Genomic DNA, 22,812 nt, shown 5'->3' with positions numbered 1-22,812 from the left:
TAAATTATAGCTGCCTTTTTCATGGTGGCAAAATATCTGAAATAGAGGGGAGGCCCATCAATTGGGGAATTGTAATGGAATAGTATTGTGCAATGAACTGATGCAAATGAGTAGAACCAGGAAAACATTGTACATATTATCAGCAACATCATGTGAGGATCAGCTATGAATAAGTTCTTCTCAGAAGTACAATGATCCAATACAAGTACAAAGTTCTCATAAAGGACAATGCTCTCTGTAACCAAATTAAAAAACTGATGGACTCTGAATGCACATTAATGTATTTTTTTTTCCATTTCATTCTTTCTTATTTTTTTCTTTTGATTCCTTTTTTTAAAAAAAACTGTGGCTAATATGGAAATATGTTTTATATGATAGTACATATATAAACAAGATCAAACTGCCTAATTTCTTTGGAAGAGAAGAGGGAAGAAAGAGAGGATTGGGGGAAAAAAACTTTGGAACTCAAAATTTTGTAAAAATGAATGCTACAACATTTCTGATCATGTAACTGGAGGGGAGGGAATAAAACATCATTATATAAAAATAAAATAAAAAATTAAAAGTAAAATGATTTCTATCACTGTTCTCAAATGCTAACAATTGATAATTATTTAGGACCTTATACTTTTATACACTATTTTATTCTGTCTTCAAAAAAACCCTGTGCAATAGGTAGTTCAAGAATCATTACACACATTTTACAGATATGGAAACTGAGGAGCATAGTGGTTAAATGCTGTTGTTGGGCCTCAAAACTGAGCCTTAAGACTTTAAATTCAATTCTCTTTCTATCTCATCATACCCCATTTCTCTTTTAAATAGTTTAATATAATTTTATTTTTAAATTAATAATCATTTATTTTCTTTACCACAACCAAAATTTAAAAGAAAAAAGATAGCCATGTCTATAAATACACATCTCATCCATCTTGAATCCATCACCTTTCTATGAGGAGACAGGAAGTATGCTTCATCTTCAATCCTCTGGATTTCTGGTTGACCATTGTATTGCTCAGGGATCTGAAGTCTTCATGGTTGTTTGTTCTAACAGTGTTGTTATTGTGTAAATCATTTTTCTGCTTCTCTCACTTCACTCTCCATTACTTCTGCCCTTTTCTTTTCCTTTCTCTCTTTTACCCTTTCTGAATCTAAGAAGTAAGTACATGCATTTGAAATCCCTATGGAATCCTCTTTGGGCTCAGATGTTACCGGTTGTCCCCATCTATTATTTCTCTGCCTTGGCTATTTAAAATTCCCCTAACAAATCATGGATCATTAGTGTGTGACAAAGCCTACTCTGTGTATGCATTTCTCACCAATTTCTTCAAGTGTTTAAGCAACACTTCCCTCCTTCTGTAGGAAAACACTGACAAACACACAGGAGGAAACAATTGTTCTTGACATCACAATGGTTTAATATGTTAACTTATTCATTAAATTGTGCTTTACATCGATGAAAATCCTCAATTCTACAAACTATCATTTTTTAAATAGCAAGAAAAGTTGATAATGCACAATACAATCTTGGAGTAGCCAAGTTCATACACATTATTGCACAGAAACAAAGGGAAAGTCCCTCAGGACAAAATAATTACCATCTACTGAATAACTACTCTTTCACCTAAAATGTGGCACCAGATGGAAAATACAGGTTTTCCTTCTAATGTATAATTGATTTTTTTTTTGTAATGAAAAGGAATACAAGTAAAATATAAAAAGTATTGTTGCAATCACTGGGGGAACGTATTAAGGGAAATGATGGTAGAAAAACCTGATAACAACCAAAACATTCAAGAGATTTATTTCATCAGAACATGTCACTGCTGTCATCAAAGGAGACTCAACCTTTCTACTACTGACACTCGTCCTTGGATTTGTCACTCCCCAGAAGCAGAACAAGAATGCTAGCACAGTAATTTGGTGGGCCACCAAGTTTAAAAGTCTTATCTTATTATCTTATTCTTCAGATAGCTTAGAACATGAGCTCATCAGCCACTTGTGCTTTGGGATCTCAGAATCTTGACTAATCAGAGGGTCCAGGCAATGTTCTAGGTATTAAGGACAGTAAAGTCTCACAGACATTTCCTGTCTATAAAGCTATGCATTTCTCTGACAAATGCAGCTCCTCTGCCCAATGGGTTGAGTCTATCAATTTACCTTTTGTCAATAGGATCTGAATACATTAATGAAGCAATAAATCTGCCTAAGTCTCATATCTGAGATACCTCCAAGGGCAAGTCTACTAAACAATTTCAACGTGTAAATCTGAAGTGACCAGATATGCTAGAGAGAGGCAGAATATTGGATGATAAATACTAACTGAATTGGGAAAGAATAGATGAATAAAATGCCTAAGAAGAATAGGAAGGGAAGTCAGGAAGTATTGGGGAAAGGATTATGGATGAGTCCTCAGGTAACTCTAACATAGGTATGGAGCTATTGTCTACAAAGATATAGGCAAACAACTAGGCAGGAAGTTTGGATATCTTGAAGGATATTAGAGGGGCACAATTTATCTGTCAGTGAAAATATGATTATCAGAAGATAGAAATACAGATGACTGAAGTGTGATGATTCTTTGCCCACTGCTCTGGTTGGTTCTGATCCTTCCCATCTTATCTTCATTCCATAAAATAATCCAGGTAATGGATTTTATAGTGAATTATTTTAATTTTTGTTGTATTTGCCCCAATGTTCCTGTCTATTTCCTCATAATCTTTTATTTTCTACTTTTGCTGCCAGTGCCCAGAAAATTATAATCTGCCAAAGGGCCAGCCCTGGCAAAACTGGGTAGTAGAAAAAGTTTATTTTGGAATCTTCTTGTCTCACCTTTGAGTATCTAAGTCTCTACTCCTGGAATTTTGCCTTAAAATCAGGCATCTTTCTTTTGTCCTATTTCTATAAGTCATTGTTCTCAATTAGCTGTGAAAAGTGAAAAGGCATTAACCTATTGATATCGAAGATGGTAATTGAGAACCATTTTCTTTATAGTATTATTTCTGACTACTAAGCCCAAATCCCCCTCCCAAAAAGAGCATCTCTTTTTTAATCTGGAATTTTTGGAGACAAAAATCATTTAAGATCCAAAGAAATCTAAAATTTCAGACATCATCACAGAGTTAAGGGTTGAAGTTTGTGAGGGGTCAGGGTTAATCCACATCCCTAATAGGTGGTTGTCTTCTATTTACTCTTAGGCCAGTTATTAAACAAATAAACAGAGATTATACCTACTTTTTAAAAAAAATTGATCCAATAAGCATTTATTCTGCTTATTTATTCTTTATTCTGGAAATTACAATTATATTAAAATAAAGATCACATAGTTTTTTTTTTTCTCTCTCTCCTCTCTTACTTTATATCAAATACTATTTAGTATTCACTGATTTTTATCACATCCATCAGGAAGTCAAGGTAAGTTGAATTTCACAGGGTCTAACCTACTATGTACTGGTAGTTCCATGAGAAGATTTTTGTAGACAATGTAAAAATTGAGGTTTTCCATTTTCTTCTTTCTTCTAACTCTAGGAATTATCCATCATCACAGCATAATGAATTGAAAACAAACAAACAAAAAATACTCATTGGAGTCCATGTGATCAAATGATCTATTCTAGCTTCCACAAACATTTAGAGATGTGACCTCACTTAGCTTCTCTGAGCCTCAGTTTCTTTAGCTATTGATTGGGGAAAATAATAGTGGCTCTATTTTCTAAAACAAAAACCAAAGGAACTTACTGTAGGGATCTCCTATGTCTATATTTACACATTGGTTATTTCTCATTTCTACAATGTACTCTTTCTCTTAGAAATGTATCTTTTCCTCCTAGAAATCCCTTCAAGATTTAGCTCATGAACTACCTTCTACAAGTTTTTCCTCAACCTTTAATTGTTAGAGTTCTCTCTCCATAAATCAAACTGTATTAATTTTATATTTACTTTGCACATTTTCTCTCTGTTTCTCTCTTTATACGTGCGTGCGTGTGTATGTACACTGATAGAATGTAATCTTCTTAAGTAGAAGATTATATTTAATCTATTTAAGGGACTATTTAATTTGAGGGACTATTTAATTGTTGTCTTTGTTTACCTAGCACCTGGCATGATGCCCACCACTTTGGAGATACTTGAAATGTTTATTGATCAATTTTTGGTTGATCAGTATTGCAATTTATCAAATATTGCAAAATAGAAAGTTCTAAACAAAGTTTAGATTTTATTCTTGATCTCAATTTTATCTTACAAGATATGGGTATATCATGAAATAAATGGCAACCCCTCAAAACCCCTGATTTATAGCACTTTATTCCCCTATACCTTAGATGTATTTCCTAAAAACCTGTACAGTTACCTTTAATAAATATTTCCTTATTTTAGTCCTTTGAAAGAAATTTACTTTAGTAACATCAATTAAATCTCCAAATCAAAATACTTTAGTTAAAGCAGATGAAATACAGGTACATCATGAAACAAATGGCATCCCCCCAAATCAGATTATTCCCCCACACCTGAGGTCTATTTCTTAAAACCCTGTACTAACAGTTACTTTTAATAGCCTATCTAGTAGAATCAATCCCCAAAGACAATATTTCTTTTTCTCAGACATTTGAAAGAAGTTTACTTTAATCCTATCAGTTGAGCCTCCAAATCTCAGTACTTTAGTGAAAGCAGATAAAACTGTACAAGATTACATTTAAGGGCAAGGACTCTGGCTTCTGAATTTCTTATGGATGGTGTGCATTATGCTATTATCTGGGGATATCACTGACCTTATCAAAGATTAACAAGTATACCCCAATTTTATATACTCATCAAGAAAAGGGAACACATTGGATCTCTTTGGTTAGCCAAACATTTGTCTAAAGAAAGCAGAGTGGGACTCATATATCTTAGTGCCTTGCATGTAGGAGGCACTTCATAAATATTTATTGTCCTTAATAAAACCATTTGTAAACCCACAGTTTGGTCAGGCTATGGAGAGAACCACTGCAGAGAGAGAGTGAAAGGGGTAGTGGATGTAAAGCTGAATTTGATTGGATTTCATCCAATTTGGAACTCCCTAGGGTTTTTTGTTTGTTTGCTTTTTTTTTTTTTTTTTCTTGCTGTTCTGGAGCTTTGGATACTGCTATAACTAGAATTGATTTGCGTTTTCATCTTAAAGTTGCTGACTTAACTTGTAAGACTGCCCAGGCCCAGGTGATAGTTAGATAATAATCTTCCACTCAGCTAGCAGGTATGAATTTGGTTTGCAGTGAAGAGAGTACCTCTTCACCTTTCCGCTTACATCACCATATTATCACCTTAGTACCTTGCAGATTTGAGACCATTGCAGAGGCTGCTTTCTATTAAAAGAATAACAGATCAAGACTAGGGCTGCCTGTTAAATATGCTAAGTCTTGGCCTTGGGCCAAGCCAAATAGATGGCTGCCCTTCTGAATAGCCTGATATCCCATCTCCAGTGGAGCTCCACATATCAAGCAAGCAGCAATGAAGCTGGGGAAAGCCTTGGGATATAAATTCCCTCTGCCTCAGGAACAGCATGATGTTAGTAGTTGACAGCTTAGAGATGCATTAATTCCTTGCCAATATTTTAAAAGTGAGATTAACGACAAAAAAATTCAAAGGCTCCCTAACTTATTTTGAATTCCACATGACATAAAACTGGATCATTACTGCAAAGTGTGTGTATGTGTCGCACACGGTGTGTTCACCTGCCCATGTGCATGCATGCTTGCGTATGTTCCCCCAGCAGCAGGCAGAAGGGAAAATTTGCAGCACTGCCAGTCTCAGCAGAACCATACCATATTCACAGCAAAAAAATAAAGCTGTAAAAATCTGCTCATTAATTCCAGCTGTAACTCTCCTTTTTCTCCCTTCTCCTTATTTCCCCTCCCCATCTTACAGACAAATCATCAGGATGGAAAACACTGATGTCTTGTCAGACAAATCTATTGTCAGATTAATCTCTATCATCTAATGAGGCATATTTATGTGGCCCCTTTTTATTTTCTTTTCATGGCTCCAAAAGTACAGTTGCCAACTCATTCATGATAATAACATTTTTGATGGAGTGAAGGGATATACTTGTGTGTGGTAGAGAGGGAGTGACTTCCCACATGCTTTAGGCTTTAGGCCACAGTGAAATTGAAACCATTAGCCTTACACCATCCTCATGGATAACAAACAAACCCATCTGAGTAACATCAGCTGGCTCATCCCAGATACTGAAGGCTTGCTGCTGTTAGTGCTTGCCTCCATCACCCACTCATCTAGATCTAACTCTAGCCTTTGCTTATGGATAAATGGCATTACTGACTGAATTGAGGATCATGGAAGAAAGAACTCTTCTACCCTTCCATCACCATCAAATATTTGTCTAAAGAATTCCTCTTTTTCTTCAGCACATGACACATACCCTTGCTTTCACTAGTCACTCAATGAAGTTTTATTGATTAAATGATTTATGGACTCTCCAACCCAAGGGACTTATGCTGAAGGTGGGATGGATGGTTCAAGAAAGTCGGTTGCCTTCCAAACTTTTAACTTGGATCACCAAAAATATATATTTTTTCCAATTCACTTTGCAGATCCTACTTGTGTTCATGTCATGCTTCTGGTAGGAACTTTTCAGCTTCATCTTTCAAGACATCCACATCCTTCTATGTAATTGATGACATGACAGAATACATTACAGACATTCCTTCTCCCACAATTTCATAGGTTTTCATTTATTTTCCTGTTTATTTTGTTCATGTCATTTGTACAAGGTCAAGAAGAATGGGAAATATCTGAGGAGCATCAGCTTCCAATTTGATATATCATGGTTTCATGTATTAAATATTATCACAGATTTATTCCTACAACAATCAAAGGTTTAAGAATGAAGAAAAATGTATTAGAGTGAAGATATTGAGACATCATTAAGTCCTGTCTCACTGAAAATCTGGAATTATTATCCCATATCAAACACTCATTCATGGTAGCCAGTGTATAATGTTATTCATTGAACAACTTGAGGACAATAACCTTGTACACATGCTAGCTGCCTTATCAAGTTTCATACTAAAACTTTACAGTTCCATTATCATAGCAGAATTTAAGTCCTATGGGCAGTGTTATACCAAGAAAGATAGATGCTTCCATTTTCCTTGGAAAAATACACATATTAATTTAATAAATATGCTTCATTTGGTGGACACATCACTTTCTTTATATTTTATTTCCAGTTCCACTTTCAATTTTTAGGAGAAAAAAATGGCGTCCACCTATAGGTGAGAGATCACTAATTATGATCTTTTTTTTTAATGGCTATACTCAGTCACTTAACAGGACCTTATTTTTAGAAAAGGCTGATGGGGAAGTTTTTATGGCCTATGCCTAAAATGATGTTCACAGTAAGACTAGGGCAGCAGTGGTTGCCTTTTGTTTGTGTTCTAAGACACATCCAGAGTCGGGCCATTCATAGTCAAAAGGTGAAGAAGGGCCCACATATTTCATCCTCTAGCATGAATTCAACACAGCAGTAGATGACATTCTCTTCTTTTTTTGACTGAGAATCTACAATTGTTTTTCTTTTTTCCTCTCTCTCTTCCTTTTTTGATCCCTATAAATAATCCTACAATACTGTTACAAAGATATTGTTAAAACAGACCGATTTCTACAGAACTCCCAAGCCCCAGCTTGGATTTTACATTTATGTCACTGCCAGCTTTGACTTCTTATGTCATTCTTCTACCGTGCAGATGAAAAGAAGAAGATTTAAAAACAGACTTCTTGGTTCCCCATCTTGGTGTAAGTCTTTTAGAGTTGTTTTTTTGGGATGTCATTCTACCATATTTAATGTCATTGAAAAATGTCAAGAAAAAAACAAGAGGAACTTATTCCTTCAGCTGGTTAAAATTTAAGGGAGGAAAAAGACAGAGGAAGGGCAGAGATGTTCAAATCAGGTCTCATACACTCAGAAATCATGGCTCATTTTGATCACTCCCTTAGATGATTCAGCAAAACACCAACATTGTCCCTGGTCCTCCTACCTCCATGGGAGGAGAAACAGAATATGTCACCATCGGACTACTTGACTGTTATAGTCCTCTGTGACAGTCGTGTCATCTTCCTTCTGCCACCGGTGAGCCCGATGCTCCTTTAGCAGCTTCCGCTCTTCCCGCCTCTTCTGCCTGTCCCTCTGGTGTTCCTGCTGTTTGGTGTAATGGTAGCGTTGTAGGAAAAGGTCTTTTGCATACTCATAAAGTTGCATGTCCAGGAAATTCAGCTCCTCAATGCGCTGTCGGGCCCCTTCATTGATGTCCACATTAGAGGCCCTTGTGATGTTGAACTGTGTGAAGGGGGAGATGAACTTGAGATTGAATGTCCTCTCAAAAAGGAACTGAGTTTTCCGCTGGAATTCTGTAAGCCCAAAGAAGGCCATGTTCTTCAGGTTATTCTTGGCACTCTGCAACAGGATCGTATTCCGCTCACTCTCATTCATAAAAGTCAAGTTGTAGCATCCCACCAGGCTAAGGTCTGCCAGCATACGAACTTGGCGGTTGTTGGCTAGATTATAGCCACAATCCATAAACTCCCTCAGGCTGACACCAGACCAATCATCCCCTGGGTAGCAGGTAGGCAGCTCATCTGGAGTTGGGCTTCTCCCATCACACATGTGAAGAGATGTCTTCCAAGTGGCCCCTCTCTGGACGTGTTTCCATTCACTCAGGTAACGGGACACTGGGTCCCTCAGCATTGTGATATAGTAGAAATTCCTAGAATAAATTACAAAAGAAAGTTAAGAATTGTAAAAATAAATCAATAACTAAACTATTGTTATAAGTAGACTAGTTATCAACAATAGCTAGACTTTACAAAGCATTTTAAAGTTTGTAACGTGCTTTGCCTGTTATTTCATTTAGTTCCTATATTCTGTAAGTTAGGTGCTATTGCTATTTTCACTACACAGAAGAGAATATCAGATTAAGTGACCTGCCTAGGACGAGATAGCTAGGAAATATGTAAAGGAGGATTCAAACTCTAGTCTTTCTAGAGTCTACTCCACCTAACTAGAAAAGGTTTTGGTACTTCTGCCACTTTCTACATTGAATCACAGAATTATTGATCATAAAATGTTATAGTTATAAGGGAACACTAGAGATTATATAAATAAGAGATTCTCAAACTGTGATCAATATGAAATTTTTTTGATAACTATTTCAACTAATTTGTTTCCTTTTCAATTCTATGTATTTAATTGTCGGCATTTATATAGTATTATAAAAAAAAGTCTATGGATTTCGCTAGTCTGTTAAAGGTCCCTATGTCACATACATAAACTATTAGGAACCTCTGCTATAGTTCGGAAAGAAACAAAAAAACAAAAAAAAGGAAATGGACCATACAGAGAAAAAGTCTTTTATTGATCATCTTTATGATGGTTAGAGATTGAAAGTGTCTCTTTTAGGTAATTTATGTCATCATTTCAAGGGTCATAGAAAATCAGCCACTTCTGGGAGTATCCTCATTTTCCTTCCTTTCCCTGACTGGGCTCCACAGGCAGCATCACTATTCAGAACACTTAGACAAGTGAATGACACCAACTCTTATTTTTTTCTGGTGAGAACAGACTTTAACACATACCCTAACAATGCTAATCTCAAGGTCTTCTAGTTCTTTCCATCTATTCTTTCTTTATGTCCTTGTTATCTCACCTATGGTTACTACCAAAACAAGTTTTCCTGAGCTTTGCCAAATATCCTACAATCAAACTTTCTTTTGTGTAATATCTCTCAAAATTAGTATGAATTTCTTTAGGGTAGAGATTGTCTTCTTTTTCTTATTTGTGTCTCCAGGACTTAAGGCACAATGCTGGATATGTAGTAAGTGCTTAATTAATGTATTTATTAAAATAATTCAATCTTAACCTGTGAAATGGCAAAGACATCTGAAAGAAATGAGTAGTCTTCTGAATGCACACAAGAAAACTTACCACAAAAAACTAAAAACATGCTGCAATCCTATAGCACAACATATTTTAAACTTTTGGTCCCAGACTCCCTTATAATCTTTTTTTATTATTATTATTATATGTAATTATATTTATTCTAATATACATTATATGATCATATATTATACATAAATATATTACTATTATTTTTAAAATAGAAGAATAAGAAAGGAAACAGACCTTTATTAAGTACCTCCTATGTGACAGACACTCTACTAAAGGCCTCACAAGTAACTCATTTTATCTTCCCTTTCCACCCTCGGAGATGTCTTATTATCATCTCCTTCTTATATATATTTCAGTATGTAAAGGAGAATAAGATATACTTTACTTTCAGTATGCTCAGATATACTTCACTTTCTGTAATATGTAGACGCCTTTATAATCTTAAACATTATCAAGAACCTTTCGCCAAAAGCTTTTGTTTAAAAAATGTGTTATGGCTACTGATATTTGTTGTATTAGAAATTTAAATATGATAACACTGTTATGTAAATAATTTTGACCTCATGGACCCACTGCAAGTACTTTCAGATATATGATTGAAGACCTATTGCTATGGTTTATGAAACTTAGGTCATCAGTATTATTCTGCATCAGGGTACAGATAACTATCTCGATTATCTATAACTAGCTCTCCAAATCCTTTGGAATACATAAAATAAAGCCCTCATGATATTATATTCTGCAAATTCATAATACTTCACCCAAAAATGAAGTCATATTCTTAACATGAAGAAATCAAGTGGAAGAGAAGATGTCAGAAAGATACCTAGCTTCCATATTCTATTTCATTTCTTCACTTCACTAAATGTCCTTTGCTCTTTATGTCTTAAAGGGCATAAAGGGAAAAGCACTTCTGAATTTATGCCTAACTTGAGCAGCTGATCTCTCTCCTTCCCTAGAATCAGTAATTTCAGTGATAATTTATTGATTTTCCTTTAAAATTTTTGTTAGTAGTTGAGAAAGTAAAGAATATAGGAAAATGTCAATTATTTCTTTTATACTGAGACAACAGAGGAAGAGGGAATAACAATAGAAATATTAGAAGCAAAGCACTGGTGCTCTACCTCGCTATAACAATAGTTTAACTTTGATTTGATCATAAAACTTTCCAAATTCTTCATTGATAACTGATTTTTGCCTAGGTGATGGATAAATAATATATTTTTTCCCCAAAGGCTAGGTTAATCTAGTTTAATGGTTTAACTCCAATGACTTTTTTTTTGTTGGGTGGAAGTTTCATTTGGATGGAAAATTTATACTGCAGATATATAAAATGTCATCCCATTGTACCATGACTCAAGCCAAAAAGAGAAACATGAGAGGAAAGAGCAAATGGACAAAAATATTCTGGTACTCTGGGGCCAAACTTAACCCTGATACAAAAACATATGAACATACAAAAAAAAATGGAAAAAAATTCAATGTTTCATGATAAGATGTTTATTTTGTAAGATGCAAAGTTTATTTCTCTTTTTTATATCTATTACTTTTTATTCTACCAATATCACCTTAAAATATTAAATCCTATATCATGTAAAACAGGTACAAATTAAAGGAGAAAAGGAACTTCTTAGAGTTATAGAGACCCAAAGAAACACCTTCACTTTATTTTAAACCAGAAAGGAGAATCTATTTACTCTTAAGCGATTTTAGAGGCTACATTTGCTAGCTTCTGTTTAGACATCACATTATAGTGATCCAGTATGCTAGAATAACAATTCCATCGGTAAAAGGGAATTTCCCAAAAGTTCAATGGAGATTAGAGCTTAAAGTAATGTGACTTTGAATCCCGAGGCCAATATTTAAGAATGTGGCAGCTTCTTCTCTGAGGGAACTCTGCATCCTTGTTTTAAATCCCTATTAAACTGACTTGTCATTTGGTGAAATTGGACTGAGGTTAACATCCCACATCCGGTTATTGAAGTACTCTCTCTTAAATACTGTCTCCTCATTCCTCAACCTTTACCTTTTCATTCTCCAAGACTAAATCTTCAGAAAATTCTCCATCAATATCCCTGATGTAAAACTGATAGAGACAGCTAAGAAATACTGTGATAAGCTGATGGTATCCACAAATGAGAATTTTGTTTGTTTTGGTTTGGTTTGGTTCTGCAGCAAAATGTGTTTGGAGAGCATATATGGGATCATGTCAGTCTCACTTTGATACTAAATAGTGACTTGTTCAGTTTATGAGTCTCTCAGGTAGACAAGGGGGGCTGATTGTATTTCATTATCCTGTACATATTGTTAGTTCTAAGTTAAGAATTTATTGAATAACAACACAATAATGATTATAGCAGTAACAATAAAACACATTGAAGGATGCCTGAAGTCTTTTCTCTTAAGTATCCAAAGCCTACTATATCCTTAAGCCAGGCAAGTGATATCATAAAGGAAAACTGTTTTCTTTGTTAATTGAACAAAACACAAAATACACAAGTGAGCAAATAATCTTTTGACTGTGAAATGACAGGTCAGCCCTATTAGAGCATCTTATTCTTAGGAGCCAGATTAAATACTCATGGCAGTTCAAAGGATTTAAGGATGAGGATTGCAAAGGTTCGATAAAGCAAAGGTTTAGTTTGGACCTGACTAGAATATGAAGAAAATACTTTTGTCTACTTGTTAGAATGGACTGCAGAATTCATCCTTCCTGCTTTTCCTTTCTAATAGCTGTGGTACAATCTTGGAAATCTACTTAATCTCCACATCTGACTAAAATTGATCAAGGCTAAACTCTTATTTTGCTCAAAAATTTTGCTGCTGAAAATTTTATTCGATAACAACTAATCTAATCAAAAGGTGATTATCTGTGAAGAAGTCTAAAATGCCTAAGGGTTCTGTCAGCCAGGTAGGCAGTGGATCAATTTATAACTCAAATGAACAATGACATGGGGGTATAAAAGTGGACAGCTGGGCCATTCACATAGCAGTATACAATGTTCTTATATTTAATGGTATAATGGATTTGGCACTGGATGACAGTTAACATTTAAAAATTTCTTCAGCAAGCTTTTATCTCATTTTTTAAAAAAATTGATCCTGCATAGCAGCCAAAAAAAGGACAAGAATTTGGACACACACTAAAATAAACCAACAGGTTTTCTGAACACCCACCTCTTATAAAAACAGTCAGACTATAGTTAAAATTGAGTTTCCTTCTCCTCCTTCTAATCATTTTTCCATTTATAAACAATGAATCCCAAATGGGCTCAAGAAAAATGGAAATAATTAATGGTTTACTTTAGTGTTGATTAAAATTGTTATACAGCTTATATAAAGAAGAGAGAAGGATGAAGTATCTGAGGAAGGAATCATCAGAAAACATAAAAAACAAAACCAAATTTATGGAAGTAGATAATCATTGAATTCTAAGAGGTCTGCTCAAGACATGTCCATTATCTCAGCTCCCTCTCTTGTCTTTCCGTCTCTTCCATAAGAATATTATGACTATGAAATATTTTGCTAACATTTATAAAAACTATCTATTGCATTTTTCCAATTAATCTATTTAGTAACCTTGTCAATCAAAAATATATTAAGTTTAATCATTTCACTATCTGGCAGTGAAAGGAATCCTCTAACAATCAGCATTTATGTATAGTTTTAAGGTTAACACCTCTTTCTGTTTGGGAGCAGGGTGAGTCAGTTATTTATCATTTGCATACAGAAAATTGGGAAGAAACAGGAATGAAGCGAAAGCCATCTTTATAGAATTTTCCCTCTTCAGGGCTTCTTGGGGCAAGCTGTTTTTAGGATATATTGGAGAAAAGGCAAAATCTAAATCCTTGTCACAATTCTGAGGAGTATCCCCATTTTAAAGATTATTAAACTAAAGCTCTGAGAGGTGAATGGAAAGGGGCGTTTCTATTTGTTATTCTTTGTAGCATATAAAACTTTTGGAACCACTTTCCAGTCACATAAGATTCATCCCTAAGAGTCTGGCTAAGCCATAAGAACTGAGGGCTCCGGAGACCTTTGAATAGAAGGTACAGTTTCTGACTGGCTTCCTCTTGGTTACAGCTTTCAAGACCACTACTAGTGCCTTGTGGCTTAGTGCCTGAAGACACAGCCAGCTAGACTATGCACCCACTTCAACCACTACTGCAATGGATAGGCACATCTCCAGACTTTCAAGCTCACAAGACCACTTACTTGCTCAAGGAAGGAAAGGCAAATAATATAGGACAGTCAAAGAGCCCCTTGCCTAGCTAAATCCCTTAGCACCTGCTGTTATGGGGATTTTGGCAAAAGGCTCACTCTTTCCTGGAGACTTCCTTTCCATATGAGATCCTGCTGCCTTGAGAACAAAGTAAAAACCAATAGGAATTATTTCCCCATTTTAAAAGTCTTCAATCTTCAGATCACCCTATTCATCTAGTAAAAATCAAGAAAATCTCAGCATATCACAGTTGATAATCATAATTTTGTTGTGTACAATGTACAATGCTTGTATAATTTCATTTACAACTATGTGACATTTCTACAGTACTCAACTTAATAAACTTCTCATTTCTTCTTACAAAAATTTTGTGAAATAAGAAAATAGAAAGGTGATACAGAGTGAGGAAACTGAGATTCATAGAATTACTTGTCAATGATTATACAACTAAAATGCATAAATATATTTATGGATTCAAACAGATCTCTACTGACTTCCAATACAATTCTGTTTCCTCAATACTAAAGTTTCTTAAACTGTGGATTACAACCCAACATGGGCTCAGGCAATTGAATGTGGAGGTCGTGAAAAATTTGGCAACAGTAAAAGGTATCAAATATTCTGCCAAGATTTAATTCTTTTTTTTTGTAAAAATAAACAAGCACATCCATTTCGTTAGTTTGCACCTTTGCTTTTGCCTTTAATCAACTGCAAAATTATATGTATACCAAGTTTAAAAAAATTTTTTAATGAATTATTATCACTAAATGTTTGATTTGTGACCTATTTTATATACTTATATACCGAGGGTGGCATAAAAAGTTCTCAAGTGAAAAGAAGTCACTAATAGAAAAAGTTTAAGAAGCCCTGCTCTATACCATGTTTGTCTCCCTTTTTATCTTAAATAATGCAGAAATGACCCAGGTCTAGAATTAAGATAGATCTGGTTGAAGATATATATGGATAAAATAAATATAGATATAATACAGATAGATATATACATATTTATAAAAATACAGATACACACAAAAATATTTTTTTTACATTAAATAGGTTTTCCCTTATTCCTGTAATTGGATGATTTGAAATTTCAAAGAGCTATTCATATTGTTACAGATCTAAAGTTATAAACCTGCCAAGAGACCAAAGAATTTTGCCTGCAAATGGCCAAGAGCATGTTTGCATTCAAAATCTTGGAGAGGCATTTGGGAATTCTAGAACACAAGGCTGCCCTTCTACATTTTCAGCCTGATCCCGACCTTTGCGCTGTAGAGCTACTGTATTATCACTTGGCCAATGCTCAGAGTAAAACTAATTTCCTTCTTTCTATACAGTGCAGCTTGGCTATTCTTGTCTTTGTATTCTAGCTTCCACACTGCACTGTATCTGATAGAATTCCTGCACTTAGAACTGCAATAATTAGACTGTACTTAGACATAGAGATGAAAAGAAATTTTATTCAAGCCTTGAAAACAGAGTAAAGGTTTTAAGAAAGCTGTTCCAAGACAATGGAAAATTGGGAGCCATGATTACTAAGCCTCAGAATAGAGAACTTTCAGAGCATTATGGTGCCTGAAGGGTAAAGTAATTGTTTCTCAGTATGTCCTGTATTGTATGTGCAAGTGGAGACAAACATGGGCTGTTATCTCACCTAACACAGAAGAAAAAATTCTGGCCAAACTGCCACTTATTACCTTTTCTCATCTCACACTAGGGATTCTGGTCCTTTTGTTTACAGATTGTGAGCTTAAGTATAGAGTGATTCAGATTCTTTTCAAATGGGTGAGGGTTGAAAGGTCTTAAGGGCTACTGAAGATTATAGGGAGTCCAGTGATTCCATTATTCTTGACCATCAGTCAAGGATCTGACTTACCTGAAGGAAAAATAATTTGGCCAAGATGATCCATTTATTTTCCTTAAGTTCTAAAAGTACTATATGGGAGAAGGATGGCAGCCTGCAATCAAAGGGTATAGCCCTGTGCCCTTACTATAGTAACTAAAGCAAGGAGAAGAATTGTGGTACTTAGAGCTACAACCCTCACTCAGTCAAGAATGGCTCATGGCATTCACTGATGCCCCCAAATTAAGCTGGTTAACCTTTACAGATCCTTTGTGGAATTCCCCTGTTATGCCACAGTTCTCTTTAACTGTCCTGACTCAGTTTCCTTGTACAAGTTTCTCTTATCTCAGTCTCCCTAATTACTCCCCTAAGCTGTAATCTCCCTCTGGTCCATTAAGGCTGAGGACCAATTACTCTAAGGTTATAAATTGTTTGTCCAGGCAAGATAAACAAGAGAGTAGACCTCCTGATTCTTTTCTGTCCTCAAGAATTTACTATATCCCTCTAAAATATTCCAAGATTATTTCACTGACTTCTTTATCTCTGTGTATTCAGACATCCTGTCTCTGGGTTTTTTTGGGGGGGTTTATGGCTCTTCCATCCTGACAGTTTTCCCGTGCTTCTCACCCCTTCCTTTGTTCAGAGAAAAGGTATTTAAGAAATTGGGGTTCCTCCATTCATTGCTGGAGGATGGTGCCAACATGGATTCCTTGGTCCCAGTATATCTTTATCTCTGTCTGACTGGATAATTTGAGATGAGAGTCCTGTCCAGTCAATCTTACTCTCCCATTAATAAAATTTTAAAAACTCTCTAATCTCTCTCCTGCCTCAGTTTCTCCGGCATTACACCCCTTTTTAAATGGATTTTTTTCTATTTGTTCAACTCATTAAAGATAAAATAAAAGATAAAAAGATAAAATAAAGACTTTTTGAAGTGAGTTTCTGCTTGTCAATGTTATAGCTAAATTTAAAAATATATATTATCTGATCAGAGAACCAGAGGTTCTGCACTTGATGTCAATTGTCAGAGAAACAGTCCTTTGAGAGGCAGTATGTAGAGTTGTTGTTTGTCCTTCGCTTTCAAAGAGAACATGGCACCAGGAAGTTGATACTATGAAATGTAAGCAAATTGGAATTTAGTACAGCAGAACTATACAGTCACCTGCTTCACTTTCTCCTCCTTAGCCATCAGTTCCAGTGGGGAAGATATAGATCAGGATGATTGGAGATAGCCCTGGATACAGTGTATGGTGTATATACTGAGTCAAACATTAAGACTTCTGGATGACATTAGTCATTTCTCAGGTGATAATAATTTCGATACACTTCTTTGCAGAGAAAAAATGTATTTGTCAATAAAATCATGGTGTTCAATTATAATAGCATTAAATATTTGAAGATAAGACTCATTAACATACCATGATTTTCACTGGATTGACTCAGTTGCCTTTACTTTCCCAAAACAGTGTTATAAAAATAAATGGAAGGGAATAAGCATCTACAAGCTTGTTTTTGCTCTCTCGCTGAGTACAATTCATCCCACTATAGTCTCAGAGGTGCTTGGAAGGGGCCTTCTCTTATGCATTATTCAGAATCTTTAGTGATTATTTGTTTCAGAGGCACTGAGCACCACACAGGATCCCTGGGATTTAGGCAAGAGGGCAATCCCACTGTACTCCACAAAGCTTTAACAGATTCAGTCAGGAATACAGGGCTCCTGAGATAAGCCTGATACCTAGTCTCAAGCACAACCCTAATCTCAGCCTGGAATAGAAAAACTAATGGTAGTATGCTAAGTATACTAAGGAAGCAGTATTACCAAGTCCTCCATTTCTCAAGGTTTTTGCTTTGGAGCTGATTTTGTGGGTTCTGCATAAAAGGTACATGAAATGACAAAAATGGGAATTATGTGGAAAGCAGGGGAATTACCACAAAGCAAGTTTTAGAATGGTCAGCTTGGAAATGGAATGAAGTAAACCCTGACATTTGATACCAAAACAAATATATTGCTGCTGACATCTATATATGATTGCTTTGATAGATCACCTGCTGAACAATCTCTGGATAGGACCAAAAAAAAAGCATTTGAAGGGAGATTTTATTATTTGTTTAAGCAATAGAGGATTGAATTCTTCTATTATTTTTTTCTTCAAATCTACTAGCTAGATGGAATGACTAGATTGTTTTCAGAATACAAAAATAATGCAAACCCAGGATGAAATAATACAATTAGCACCTTTAGGGGACTGTAAAATTTCAGAGCTGTCATTTTGCAGTTCTGATAGATAGTAATAGAATGATCATGGGACAAGATCACATATCTAGAGCTGGAAGGGATGCCAGAATTCAACTAAGTTCTTTAATGGATGAGGGAACTGAATCAAGTCAATAAGTATGTATTATCACCTATCATGTGCCAGACACTCTGCTAAATACAGGGACACAAAAAAGGGGGGACTAAAACCAAAAACATCCTCTGTTCTCAAAGAGCACCCAGTCTAATGGGGAAGATATCATGTAGATATCTATGTATAAATAAGTTATATATATGATGAGGTCAGAGTAGCAATTTCTAGTTGATGTGATAAATTCACAAGGCTTTCTCTTAGCCAAAAAGTGTGTTTGTTTAGGAGAAGAGCTTACAGACAAAATGGAGAGGTAAAATAGGCACCAGGAGTAAAAAATATGAAATATATTTGGGGGAGCAATAGGATTATCAAGGAAAGGGGTTGGAAGAAGTCATTAAAGGAATATGCTATGAGGTGTGAGTACAACATTGATTGGCAGCCTAAATCAGACTAACCAGAGTTCGCTATTGTAAGGAGAAAGATGACATTAAAGGGAAGATTCTGTGAAGAGAGGGAGAATACCTTATAGCCAGCTTAGTCCTGAACAGGACTTAGCAAAGATCTTCATCATAAGCACATCATTTATAGAAGAAATATAACCTTGGGGGTTTTCAGGGGGGAAGAGGGAAATAAAGATTGAAACAAAGATGTATACTGAGATGTTGAGACTGCCTTGAAGATACTAACAAAGGCAGTCTGGGAAAATCTGGGTTGCCATAACAGGCATCTTAAAGATGCTAATCAAAGCAGTCTGAGTTTTGCCTTAACTATGGTAATAATACAATCAGGAAAACTAAGTTCCCAGGATGCACATTTTAGCATTTCCTGAAAAAGGAAGAGAATAAGCAATTTCTGGATTCAGATCACATACAGGATAAATTGGAACTAATTCTATAGTAAAGAAATTTGTGTTACAAGAGCCTGGGAAAGGCTTCTTGTACAAGGTAGGATTTTAGCTGGGTCCTAAAGGAAGTTAGGCAGGTAGGTGACAGAATGGATAGAGCACCCCACCTGGAATAAGGAAGATCTGAATTCAAGTATGACCTCACACCTTTACTAACTGAGTGACTGGGCAAGTCACAATTTCTTTCTTCCTTCCTTCCTTCCTTCCTTCCTTCTTCCTTCCTTCCTTTTTTTTTTTTTTTTTTTTTTTTTTTTTGCTTTGGTAATTGGGGTTAAGTGACTTGTCCAGGGTCACATAGCTAGAAAGTGTTAAGTGTTTGAGGCCGAATTTGAACTCGGGTCTCCAGACTTCAAGGCTGATGCTCTATCCACTGTGCCACTTAGCTGCCCTCATTTTCTTCAATTTGCCAAGAAAACCCCAAATGGGGTCATGAAAAGTCAGACACAACAAAAGGAAATCAGAAAGGAGATCAATATAAAAAGGTAAAATGATTTTTCCAAGATCACACAGGCATCTGTGTGATTTACTAGTAGCCTCACAACTAAGAAGTATCCTATGGAAGAAAACCAACACTTTCCCCCGACCACATTATATTTAGTTCTTAACTGTGCTGTGCAGTAATCAGGGAGCTGTTGGAGCTTCCTAGCATAATGGAAAGGAGGAAGTACTTTCACTTGATTTTAATCTCAAAAAAAAAATGTCCTTTAGCTATTTACAAACAATAAAGAATTTACAAGTTAGAATTTCCTAAACTACAGAAACAGGAGTATTTAAAAATTTTAAGGATAAAAAAAGAGTATAAAAATATAAAAGTAAAAGTAAAAAAAAAAAACCAAAACAATAAAATTTCTGATTCAGGTTTAGAAAAAGTGTGTGTGACGGAGTAGGGGGAGGACTGAGAGGAGATTTTTAACATCTTGAACAAGTCTAGAAGAAAGCAGTAATAATAGACTCATGACAAGAAGTGACATATGAAAGTGCAGAAGCCAGAAAATTCATACATCAGTAGCCACAGAAGCATGCTCCCTGTAAATTTCTTCTTTTGTTTCATTTTAAAAAATAAAATCTTATTGACATCTTCTCTTCCTCTCTACCTCAGAGAGAAGCATCCCAAATGACAAAGTGGGTTTTTGTTTGTTTAGGAAAGAGGAAGAGAAGGGAAAAAAAAACCTAATTGATATATAGAGGGAAAAAAGTCTGCCAATACAATGTTTCACGACCATAGACCTCTCTCTTCCCCCAACATAGATATCTTTTCACTTGTGTTAGGAAGAGTAGGTACATTTGTGGCCAGCTATACTAAGTCTCTATAATTTTGTAAGATTAAGTTTTGTTTGTTTTGTGATAGTTCTTTCCCTTTATATTGTTTTAGTCATTGTATATGCTGTTTTCTTGGTTCTTATTACTTCACTTTGCATCATTTCATTTGTCTTTCCATTTTTCTCCATATTCCTATTTATATTTGTTATAATATTGTAATATTCCATTATATTCATATGCTATAATTTGTTTAGCAATGGTGGACATCTACTTTGTTTCCAGTTGTTACTGCAAAAAAATATTTTGGTATATTTAAATGCTTTGTATCAATGACTTCCTCAGGTACTAGAATCTCTGGATGTTTTAGTCTTTTTATAAATAAAAATGACTTTTCAAAAGAGATTTACTAATTCACAACTTAATGAACAATATTTGCTGACCCAACTTGATGATACCATTTGAAGTAAAACAATATGACCATTAATGGCAGCATATATACTGAATGCTTGATATATGGATTTCTGGGGAAATGAAAGTGCCCTTTTATAAACAATAAAAAAAAAAAAAACACTGGGTTCAGTTAATTACTATTTCCTAGGTTATCTTTCCATACTTTCTTTCCTTGGATTTGTAAGTAATTGAAAGTGATATGACAGTGACTTATCCATGAAAATTATTATTACTTCCAAAAAATCTTCAGAAGCATAGATTTATCTCCCCCCACCCAAATGGTAAGAGAATAAAAAACAACTATCTAGCAACTCTGTGTCTGACTGTTCTATTTCCATCAGTTTTGTCAATGCTGACAATCAGATTGAAAGTTTATATTTTGGGACTTGGGAAATGTTGGTTTCTAGACCATTCTGGTTAAAAGTTAAAGGACTAGACCATAAGATTTTATTATAATATGTCATATAGAGGCTGTGTGGTTTAGTTGTTAGGGAATTCCTTCTGATGGTATTATATCACAGGTCTATCCTTATTACATGTTCATAAATTTTCAACAATGGAAGAAATCATAGAAGGCATCTAATCTAATCTTTCTTATTATAACAATGAGAAAACATTAAGCTCAGGTTGATTAAATACCTTGCCTAAGGTTATATAGCTAGTTAGCATCAGAGCCAGGGTTAGAAATCAATTATCTGAAATCCCAGACTGGCAGCCTTTCCATTGTCCCCTTGTCCAATAGTCTATGCACTACTCCACCTAACTGCCAATTATTTTCTATACATACATATCTTTGCTGATATTAGTAGCTTCTGTACAATTATTTATCACTTACATGCTGCAGCTTCTTCATATCTTCCACACTCTGCCTTTTTCCCCTCTTTGGACTATCCACAATTTTCTACAGAAATTGATACTTCTACAGAAGTTCTACAAAAACTGATATCTGATAGAATACCACAGGGTGTAAGATATAATAACAGTAAAAAATAGAAGTCTATCTATCTATCTAGATATATTCTATGATGTAGATGTTTTAATACTTCAGTTAATAAGCAACTTTTGTATAAATCTTTATTCCAATCCAGAGATAGTTCTTACGGTTTGAACTCAGATCTTCTACAAAAAGTAGGGATTACAAAAGAGATAGAAAGTCATGGGATATGAAGTCAAGTGCAATTATTCCAAGGACAGTGTTCTTTTTTTCTTTTTACTAAGCTATCTCCTATTATTAAATCCATTTTACAATTGGGGAAACAGAAACACTGAAAAGCTCAAACACTTAACTATGTTCACAGAGCTAATAAGTATCAGAGAGAATTTGAACTTCTCATGACTGAAATATCACTCAATATTCTTTTCAGTACATCACATTGGTTTATCTTTTATTCCTCTGATTCAATGGAAGTTATTCTGTTTTGCGTGTTTCTATCATCAATAAGTAATATAGAGGAAATGATGGAAGAGATATGAAATAGGGGGAGCGATAATTTCCTTGCTGAAATTTCTGTATATATAAAAGAGAAATTCCTCTTCAGGCTACAATTGGATTTTCTCTACCATTACCCAGAAACCTTATCATCCTGAAAGTTTACTTCAACCTTACAATTCACACATTGGAAATAACATTCCCCCATGCAGCTTCTCCTTCTCATTGAATGACTTCTCCCAGAACCATTTCCATTTAAAGAGGGTGACCAAGCCAGTTATGTCTCATTCCTCTCCAGATTATACTTTGGACTTTCTCTGCTATGCCCCCAGTTACCTTTGTCTTCACTACCCTGTCCCCTTCTCAGCTTCCTTGCATATCTTATCCCATTAGGAAATATATTCTTTGAGGGCAGAAAT

At 35.1% G+C, this 22,812-nt stretch overlaps 1 protein-coding gene across 1 annotated transcript in view; it reads right to left on the bottom strand.

Annotated features, from left to right (window-relative positions):
- Positions 1–1,394: 1,394 nt before the first annotated feature.
- The window catches only part of HS6ST3 (heparan sulfate 6-O-sulfotransferase 3), a 767,323-nt gene continuing 745,905 nt past the window's right edge, over positions 1,395–22,812 (bottom strand). The window contains exon 2 of the mRNA XM_051984022.1: positions 1,395–8,759. Coding sequence (XP_051839982.1) covers positions 8,060–8,759 — 700 coding nt within the window. The 3' untranslated portion in view covers positions 1,395–8,059. The remainder of the gene's footprint in view (positions 8,760–22,812) is intronic.

The sequence above is a fragment of the Antechinus flavipes genome, chromosome 3 (assembly GCF_016432865.1).
Source record: "Antechinus flavipes isolate AdamAnt ecotype Samford, QLD, Australia chromosome 3, AdamAnt_v2, whole genome shotgun sequence".
Taxonomy (NCBI): Eukaryota; Metazoa; Chordata; class Mammalia; order Dasyuromorphia; family Dasyuridae; genus Antechinus; species Antechinus flavipes.
This window is presented reverse-complemented; position numbering and strand designations above follow the sequence as displayed.